Source organism: Choloepus didactylus, chromosome 4 (genome assembly GCF_015220235.1).
Source record: "Choloepus didactylus isolate mChoDid1 chromosome 4, mChoDid1.pri, whole genome shotgun sequence".
In the NCBI taxonomy this organism is placed as follows: Eukaryota; Metazoa; Chordata; class Mammalia; order Pilosa; family Megalonychidae; genus Choloepus; species Choloepus didactylus.
In genome coordinates this window covers 158,638,137-158,648,417 of record NC_051310.1, presented here as the reverse complement: position 1 = coordinate 158,648,417, position 10,281 = coordinate 158,638,137, and the positions used below count along the sequence as shown (strand labels likewise).

The 10,281-nt window shown below is 45.2% G+C and overlaps 1 protein-coding gene across 1 annotated transcript; it reads left to right on the top strand.

Moving 5' to 3' along the window:
• The first annotated feature begins 7,170 nt into the window (after positions 1–7,170).
• Positions 7,171–10,044, top strand: LOC119532365 (chymase-like). The gene is made up of 5 exons (XM_037834707.1): positions 7,171–7,242; positions 7,876–8,026; positions 8,778–8,907; positions 9,117–9,371; positions 9,770–10,044. Exons 1-5 carry the CDS (start codon positions 7,185–7,187, stop codon positions 9,911–9,913), a joined length of 738 nt encoding a protein of 245 aa, XP_037690635.1. The 5' UTR covers positions 7,171–7,184; the 3' UTR covers positions 9,914–10,044.
• Positions 10,045–10,281: the final 237 nt, after the last annotated feature.

Here is a 10,281-nt window from a genome sequence, read left to right as displayed (position 1 = left end):
GGAAGTGAATATTACTGTATGATAGCAAGACATATTTTTTTTAATTCTCGCAGAAGTCACAGTCATTTTACAAACAAAGAAAATGGGCTCATAGAGGCAAAAAGTCAGGAAGCCAATTGTGGAGCCTGGGCTCAAACACCACAGGCCTATCTAATTGTATGGCTCAAATTGTTCCACCCTTGATCGCTGCATGCCTTGAAATTCTTTCCACTCTCGATCGCTGCATGCCTTGAATGTTAAAATGAACAGACCTGACAGCACAAGCAGACATTCACAAGAAGAGAAAAATAAAAGAACTGCAGTAATTAGGAAAGGCCTGAAATCAGAATGCTAGGGATGGCTGGGCCAGTCTATGTCAGGACCCACTCACCTGCCCTAGGGCATGAATCTTCTTTACAACAGCCTGACACCATCTCTAGTGAAGGGGAAAACACCACTTTCCCAAGCAGCAATGCCATCATGAGATGTCTGGTTGTTAGCTCTTCTTTATATTGATCCAAACTCTGCTACCCAAATATCTTACCACTCTTCTTCCAGACCCCCAGGACAAGAATGTGCCAGCTCCTACATGACAGGTCTATAAAATATGAAATCAGGAGCAAAGTCTTCTCTGGATCCTCTCCCCCAAACCACCTCCAGGCCATTCTTCCCTTTGCTCACACTTTCTGTGACACACATGTCCCATGTCCTCCTCTGGATGTGCTCTAATCTTTCACTATCTGTATTAGTCAGGGTTCTCTAGAGAAACAAAACCAATAGAATACAATTATATAGATGAGAGAGAGAGAGAAAGCAAGAGAGAAAGAGAGAGAGAGAGAGGTGTTAGAACTAGAGATAGCAAGAGAGAGAGACAGATACAGATATATTAAGAGATATATTAAAAGGAATTGGCTCATGCAACTATGAGGGCTGGCAAGCTCAAGTTCCACAGGGCAGCCACAGGCTGGAAGCTATAATAAAGGTGATGTTGAGATCCTTAGTCTCCATCCCCCAAGGGATGCTGGCTGGCTGAAAAATTCCAGTAGGAGTCAATGTTGAAATTGAGGCAGAAAATTCTTCTTCTGACCTTTGAAACCCTTATTTCTGGATTTTAAGACCTCCAACTGATTGGATAAGGAGATTGCTCACATTGCTAAGACGATCTCCTTTGCTGATAGTAGATGCAATCCACTGATGTCAGATGCAATCAACTGATTGTAGATGAGAATTCCACCTTCGAAATACCTTTATAGTAACAAGAGGCCAGTGTTTGACCAAACAACTGGAAACCATAACCTAGCCAAGTTGATACATAAAATTAATCATCACACTTTCCCTCCAAAATGTGGAACTTAGGGCTTAAGGTAAAAAAATAAGCAAAATTAGGGACTCACCCACAATTGGTGAAAGTAAAAAAAAAAAAAAAAAAAAAAGCAAATTATTAATATAAATTAATGTCTCCAATTTCTATTTCTTGACCCAGGTGATGATTACATGGATGTTTGATTTATAATTATTCATTAAATTATAAATGTATGTTTTGTGAACTCTTAAATATGTATGTTTTGTTTCTCAATTTTAATAAATGAACATGGACCACAACCAGAGAGGAAAACTGCCTGAGCAGTTGTCTCTCCCCAGCCCCGAGGCTAACTCGATCATCCCTGTCCCCATCATGAGCCCCAAGGGGTCCTTTCAGGTGAAGGAGTCACTGGCTACCTGTGTTTCCAAGAATCCCAATAAAGACACAGCTTTCAGCCTTATTTGTGTGACTGCAATTTCTCATCCATTCCCTGAGCAGCCAGTGTCTCTTCCTTTCCTCACTCTTTAACACCAGAATAGACTTCTCTATATTTGGGGTATTTAAGATCAGTAAAGGAAATGTTTTGAACTGTGAAAGAAAATTTCAGGTTTGAGAAGATAGAGAGGAAGGAAAGGATGGAAGGAGGGAAGGACAGAGAAGGAGGGGGAGAGGGAGAGAGAGAAAAGGAGAGAAATTCAGGAATCTTCCAACAGTTACTCAGTTTAATATACAATTGAGACACGAGGTTATTCATGCATCTCTCCATGACCATGTGACACATTCTCCCTATTCTTGAGTGGTACTTCCACCCTCAACACCTCTCTCAGATGCAAATCCATTCTCTTTGAACAACCTAGCATTAACCACTACAAAATTCCCTCAAGCAAACCCCAAGAAAACTGAATCCCTGGTCCTGATTTGCTCACTCCACTCTTCCACCAACTATGATTGGTCAAAAGCACCATTGAAAACTCGCTAAATTACTCCTGTAGGGTTGACCCTACCCTGTGGCTATACTGTAGCCACAGCATCATTGTGCTGCTACTTAGACTCACTTTACTTACCATTTCACACTATCTACCGCATCAGTCTTACCAAAATCATTTCTGCAGCCTGAGCAGTAGCTGCTGTTTAAGAAACAAAGGAGGACACTGGAGGAGCTTGACCTTTTTCTTAAAAGGTAAAGATTCATAGTGGAGAGGTGTGGAATTTAGTTACTCCTGTAGGACAGCCAGTAAATAGCCAGGAACTATATGGAACAGCAGTTTCAGGGACTTCTGTGACTGGTCATGCACTGTACACCAGTCTAGAATGGGTGAAATGGCTGAGATCACAGCAAAGAACTGTAAGTTTCCCTGGCCAGGGAGCTGGCACCCCTCCCCCACAAGCATGGGCTGACTGTCTTGGAGCTGGCTCCCCAAGGGAAAAAGAAACAATCTGTGCTGGGAGCAAAGAGGGGGGCTCAACCAGGTCCTAACTGCAGAATTAACTAACAAATTCAGACTGCTGAATAAAATCTCCAAGCACAGATAAACCAAGAGCAGGCACAAAAGGAACCAGGAACCGGGAGGATTCGCTCTGGCAGAGAGGAGGCAGGGCTGACAACAACAACAAAAAAAAAAAAAGAGAGAGAGAGAGAGACTTTTGGAGTTGGAGGTGTTCATAATACTGGAAAAGGGTTGGGCTCCAAGAAAAAGGGGCACATAGAAACAGGTACCAACTCCAGCTCTTGCATCTCTTGCTTCCAAATCTGGGGAGCTGGGGTCCAGCTCTGAAAAGGTTTTCTTCTTCTTCTTTTCTTTTCTTTCTCTCTGACTCTTTATCTTTTTACTTTTCAATTGCCCATCAGAGCTGCTTAGAATGCCCAGATTTCAGCACTGCCCTGGGCAAGATGTAATTAAAGTTATCAGAGAGTAACTATTCAGGTGAAAGAGATAATAGCCTAAAGGGCATATCTTTAAATAGTCTAGACTGGGACCGACAAAACTTAGGGGTTGGAGAAAGACCTTGAAAAGGGATTTTTTTTTTTTTAATAACATTCTAAGTAGCCCATTACAGAAAGCCTCAGATATTTGCAATTGGCAGCTGGACCCAGGCAAGGGCAGAAGCTAAGATAGGTTTGAGAGACAAAGCAATAAGTCTAGTGGAGGAGATAATTCCCTAAAGGACATAACTTCCTCCAAGATAAGGGGGGGCAGGGCTCAGCTCCAGTGGTGACCCTTATTCAGAGAACTCAGACCCCAGGGCTGGATAACAGAAACAGCTTGAGTCAGCCATGCCCCTGGGAGGGACATGGTCCATTGAGAATTAAAATCACCTGTGGCACCTCTTTACACTGGTGGGGAACTGTGGGCTGACAAGTGCCACCTGCTGGACAGGATGGGAAAAGCAAGAGTTTAGAGGTTTCACAGGAGGGTCTGACAATCAGCAGGGTCCCATTCTCAGAGAAATGTGATAAAGAGTACATCCTCCTCCAGAGACCTGGGCCTGTCTGGACTGGGAAAATCTGATTGGGGTCAATCATATCTGGGGAGATCCTCTCACAAAAAGGTTACATAGAGGCAGGGCAAGAACCAAAAAAACAAGAGCTGAAAAATTCTGATCTACTAAACAGAAGCCATGTTAGAGGACCACAATAAGTTGAATTGAACACCAAAGAACAGATAGAAAACAAAGCCAATCAATAAGAAAACCCTAGGTAAAATAGTGAAAATGAGTTCCAGAATAAACTAATCAAGAAAATCAGATGCCTAGACAGCTAAAAATAATGAGCCATACTTAGGAAACACAAAAATATGAACCAGCCGAAGGAACAAACTAACACTTCAACTGAAATACAGGAACCAAAGCAACTAATTAAAGATGTTCAAACAAATCTTCTAAACCAAATCAATGAGCTGAAGGAAAATGTGGCAAAAGAGATGAAGGATATAAGGAAAACACTGGATGACCATAAAGAAGAATTTGTAAGCTTGAAAAAACAAATCACAGAACTTACAGGAATGAAAGGCACAATAAAGAGATGAAAAACACAATGGAAACATACTAGTAGATTTGAAGAGGCAGAAGAAAGGATCAATAAACTGGCAGACAGGACATCTGAAATCCTACACACAAAAGAACAGATAGGGAAAAGAATGGAAAAATATGAGCAGTCTTGGGGAACTGAATGACAGCATGAAGGGCACAAATATGCATGTATGGGTGTACCAGAAGAAGAAGAGAAGGCAGAAAGAATAATTGAAGAAATAATCACTGAAAATTTCCCAACTCTTATGAAAGACATAAAATTACATATTCAAGAAGCACAGCATACCCCAAACAGAACAGATCCCAATAGACCTACTCCAAGACACTTACTGATCAGATTGTCCAATGTCAAAGACAAAGATAGAAACAAAGGAATCTCCTTACATTTCAAGAATGTAAGATGGGAGAAAAGACTAGATAAGAGAGACATCCTTATAAGGCCCCAGTATAATATAGTAATCTCAGAAGAAGGATAAGATCAGACCATTCTAGGGCCATCTAGAAGACAAGTTCACTTCCAATCCAGGAGCCGTACCCCACAGGAATCATCAGTAGAGACAGTGAACAGCAGGGTTGAGCCTGCAAGCACTGACTGAAGCATTGGCAACAACCACCGATCAAACAAGTAGCATGTGGACCCCTGGATTGGAAAGAACCATTGTCACCACACCAGCCACCCTATAGCCCACCCAGAAAAAATACAAGGTAGTTATTGTGAGATGCAGAGGATGAAGGTCCCAGGAGTGTGCCTGCCCCACTGATGCTGAGGGTGATAAGGGGGGTGATAGTATCAAAGGGTCTACAGGAAAAAACTATCCAAATAAGGGGGCTTTGCTCAAACTCATAAGAAAGGCACCCTATGACTTTCCCTCCTCAAATACCAGCCTATAACAGGAAAAGTAGATGATAAAAAGAAAAATCAGGAAGAAACTTAAAGAAAGCAAGCTCTTCTTCAGTTCTTAATGAAGAGCCTGGAGAGAAACAAAGATGCACAGCCATAAAACATCTTACTCCCAATCCAAAGCTTGGGGTCACCTTCAAGGACCTCTCCATCCATCATCTCCTGGTTACTTTGTCCACTCAAATAATTGTACAGAGTGTCATAGCTTAACCAGGAGTTAAAGCAAGAGTGTAGTGAATTAGATCAACTTATATCCTTGCAAATTACTTTACAGGTGTTAAATATAAACTAATAGTAGTTTGATTTAGTCTTTTTAGTTTAAGTATGCCCCCGAGTATTTGGGGGGGCTACTCTTTGTACTTATACCAAAACATGATTTGTTAGTTATCTGAAATCCAAATTTAATTGGGGATCCTGCATTTTTTCACAACACTAGAAAGTGAAAATAGTAGTAAAGAGTCTCCTGGAATGCCCAGATGCGAGAAGACGACAGAAATATGTTTAAACATCTTACTCTAGAGAAGGTCAGAACTGCCGATGGCGTTTAGGAAGATAGGCTGAAGGCAGCAGAGGAACCAGACAATATATACCAAGGAATGGATCATCCAGTCACAAGCTGTAACCAAGGGCCTGGCAGAATGAGTTGGGTTAGGTATTTATCCCCTAAGGTCCCCCATTTCTGAACCAAATGCCTCATGAATGTCCGAGAGAGAGACAACACTCCACCTTACTTACCCTACTCTTCTCTAGACATTCTGCTTCTCCAAGTTCAGGGAAAACAGCAGCTATCTGCTTAAAATCCAGTTCTGATAGTTATGAGTTTTGTGATCTTGGTCATGTTCATTTCTGTAAGTCTCAATTCTACATCTGTAAAGTGACAGTAAGAGTATTTCCCAGAGTTGTGAAAAAAGAGTAACATCTCAGACACTTACAGCTTGACATACTTCTGCAAAACCAAGCATGATTTCTAATGTGAAAATAGGAAACCCCAGCCCAACAGAGCAAACCATTCTCCTATATGCATACTTTTCCCTCCCCATTGGTGAGACTGTATCTCTCACTTTTGTGGTAAAGCAGAAAGGGCACTTGATTTGGGTTTAGGAAAATCTAATTCTGAACCATAAGCCTTAATAAATGTAGAAAATATACACAGGGCTGTTAACAAAGTAATAACATATCCAAGAATAATGGCAACAAATGATACACATATTATAGGCTCCCCAAAAACTGCTAATCCCAATCCCATTTGCTCCTGTGATAAGGTATGTAAAGTCCAGTCACAGTGTCTATCCCCTTCCCCCACCTACTCTCCTTGGATCTCTCTCTTCTGCCAATGAACATTTGGTTCAGAGGAAGAGAGAGATCCCTATCAATGTTTTCCAAATTGTAAGTAATCTTCCTTTAAGTGAGTAGCATGTTGACATGGAATGGAATGGGATGGAATAGACACTAACAGAGAGCACTGCACGTGGTAAGGATAAACAGTGTTTCCTGAAACTTTTGATTCATTTGAATGAATGTTTGTGCTTGTGTGCTCACTTACACATGTGTATGTGTAATGGGTCTTTTTTGAAAATGCATTTCTTCCTGTGGGGCCATAGCTTTAAAGTTTGTAAGCTTCTGAATGCTCAGTGCACAGGCTCTTCTCCCACCCATGTTTCTGCTGAGCCTTTACCCAACTGTCTTAACTGAGAAAGACATGGTGCCCCTTGCCCGGGATGGGGTGGTGGGGCACCATGGCCTAGGGCTCATCCTGGGAGCCAGGACATGGGGGTTCCAGCCTCAACTTCTCCTCTGGCAAAACAAATGGCAATTCTGGCAGAAATTCTGATCAAAAAGACAACCAACTTAGAATGTGACTAGACAGTTTCTGTGGTTACCAGGCCTGCCCCTCCCTCGCTTGCTGGGAATTATAAAACCCGAGACTAGAAAACAAACCCAGCCTCTGCCATGAGTAACATCTCTGAAAAGATGTGTCTTCTTCCTCTTCTCCTGCTGACCTTTCTCCTGTCCCCCAGAGCTGAAGCTGGTGAGTCTTAGCATCCTTCCCTTTGTAATTTGGAGGCTGGGCTCCTAAATCAAAGAAGCTTAGTTTGAATGTAGCTGACTCTTAGACCCAGGATTGCTCTTCAAGGATCACAGAGTGAAGTTTCCACTTGGGATACACCCACCCACCCATTCTCTACAGCCTGTGGTGCTTCCCAGGCGTGAGGAATTTCTCGCTGACCAGGGAGAAGCCCATAGCAAGTGGAAAGACAGGCACCCCCAGGAATACGGGCATGTCCTCTTAATCTTCTGAGCTTCAGCACTACTCATTATCCTGTGATTTGGTTATTCTGTGAAGAAGGTCAAGGCAGGAAACTGGAGAACTTGCACTGCATGGTGACAGAATCGCAGTGGGGATAGAGGCTCTGAAGGAAAGATTGCCTGAAAGGCATGAAAGACAGGGCTGGCTGTTGGTTACTGAAAGCAGGAATGAGAACTTACGTTGGAGGCTGTAGGTGGGGAAAGCAGATACATGGGACACCTGAAGGGGAAGATGGGGAGAAAAAAGGGTGAAGATGAGATTTGAGGGAAGCCTCTAGCAACTTTCATCCAACCGGTGCATGCACCAGAGCGGACACCGATACCTGTGTTTGGGCCCTGGGGTTCTCTCTTGCAGGGGAGATCATCAATGGCAAAGAGTGCAAGCCACACTCCCGCCCCTACATGGCCCACCTGGAGATTGTCACCTTCCAGGGCTACCTGGCAACCTGCGGGGGTTTTCTGATAAGACGGGACTTTGTTCTGACGGCTGCTCACTGTGCAGGAAGGTGAGACAGCAGGGCCCTGTTTATCTCCAAAGGGGAGGGCTGGTAGGAACCAAGAAATGCCCGCCATGGGGACTGAGGAGGGGCTCCTAGGCCTGGATCAACTTTAAGCAGAGGGAAGAGCTGGACTTGAAGGAACTGGTCTCATACTTGAATAGATGCCCTGATCCTTGGTCACTGTGAGTTCAGCTCCCCTGCGGAGGAAAAAGATGCCCTCTCCAATGACCCTTCCTCTGAAGTATCTCCTCCTTACCCCCATCCCAGTGCATAAGATATGGGACTCACTTTTCAGGGGCCTGGTTTCCTGGGCCACTTCCTCTATTCTCTTTTCAAGAACACTAGTCTTTGGTTCTGAGGGACCTGGACCCATGCTTTTAATGGGAGACAGGAAGAAGTGTTCCCATGGGACCCTACCACTTCCCCATTTTCTCTAGTATCCCCTGCTCCAGAGGGCTGGCCCTCACATAGGGCCCCCTGGATTAGGGAATGCCAACCCTATTCCCCCAGGTCCTCCAGGACCTGCTCAGTCCCCAGCAATTCCTGCAGGTCCTGGAAGTCATCTCTGTTCCCTGGGAAAGCTCTTCTCTGAGCAAAACCCCCAAATGCCACAAGTGGCCCAGAAAAGTGGGAGAGGGGTGGTAAGAGTCCAGTGGCCCAGTGAGAGACTAATGCCCTTTACTCTGAATGGGCACATCTTATGAGAAAACCTAAACCTTCACTGTGTCTCCTTGTTCATCCATCTCCCTCCCAACAGGTCTATAACGGTCACCCTTGGAGCCCATAACATAACCAAGAAAGAAGACACATGGCAGAAGTACAAGGTGGCACAACAATTTTGTCATCCAAAATATGTTACCTTGCAGAATGACATCATGTTACTAAAGGTGATCACATCTTTCACCCCCAACTCCACCTCCTGTCCTCTTAGCCTTCTTCAGGTTCCCATTGCCCTGAAATTTCCCAGACTGCACCTCCTCCCAGCTCACCATCTGGACTTGGCTGTGATGTGAAGCTGTTTGCCCTGTCCTCCCTGCTGGCTTCCAGCCACCCTTAACTGGTTTCTAGCCCTGACAGCCCCTCATTCCCTTCGCAGTTGAAGAAGAAAGCCAAACTGACCCTGGCCGTGGGTGTACTCCCTCTTCCGTCCCAATTCAACTTTATCCCGCCTGGGACGATGTGCCGGGTGGCTGGCTGGGGAAGGACAGGAATAGACGAACCAGGGTCAGACACTCTGCAAGAGGTGAAGCTGAGACTCATGGATCCCCAGAACTGCAGCTACTTTCCGCATTTTAACCACGATCTGCAGCTTTGCGTGGGCAACCCCAAGGAGACAAAATCTGCATTTAAGGTGACTCTCAAACCAGAGTTCTTCTCCAGAAATCACTGTTCAGAGGCCAGAATTCTCCTGGGGAGAGATGGGGTCAGGAGATGGTGACAGGGTTTGAGATCACAGGACTTAGGAGACCGGCTTTGCCCCTCTGCAGAGCTCTCCCCCATGGCCTGGTACAGTCTTGGAGCGTCCCTCACCATCTGCTGCCCAGTGCATGTGCAGTGACCAGAGGAAGGTGGTAGTTGCCTTTGGGGAAAAAAACAAAAAGGCGTCAGACCTAGAACATATAACCCCAAGAGGAGCAGGGCTCCTGGGCCTGACTGTAGGTCCGATGGAGACTCAGAGCAGGGACCTGCAGGCAAGAGTGGAAGACCTTCTCTCGCTGACCTTCTGCTCTCTTTCTCTCTGTCCCACAGGGAGACTCTGGGGGCCCTATTCTGTGTGCCGGGGTGGCCCAGGGCATTGTCTCCTATGGAAGTCATGATGCAAAGCCTCCTGCTGTCTTCACCCGAATCTCCCATTACCGGCCCTGGATCAATCAGGTCCTGGAAGAGAACTAACCCTGGTGGCTTAGGCCAGCCTGAGAGCAAAGTCGGAACCAGACCTGGGCCAGGATCCCTGTGCCACTCAGTCGGGGACTGCCCCTGGTTGCTGCTGAAGTTCTGCCACCTCCGAGAGCCTCGGGAAGTCTCCTGCAGGTCCGAGTTTTCAACAAACCTCAATAAAGACTTAGCGTCCAGGTTTGAGTGTCTGTCTGCTGTCTCTGCCACCTTCTTCTCCCTGTACAGCAATCTGATTCCCAGCCCAGGCAGCCTGCAAGATCTGGAAGGATTGTGCTGTGTGTGTGTGTGTGTGTGTGCGTGTGTGTGTGTGTGTGTGTGTGTGAGAGAGAGAGAGAGAGAGAGAGAGAGAGGTAGGGTTGGGGGGG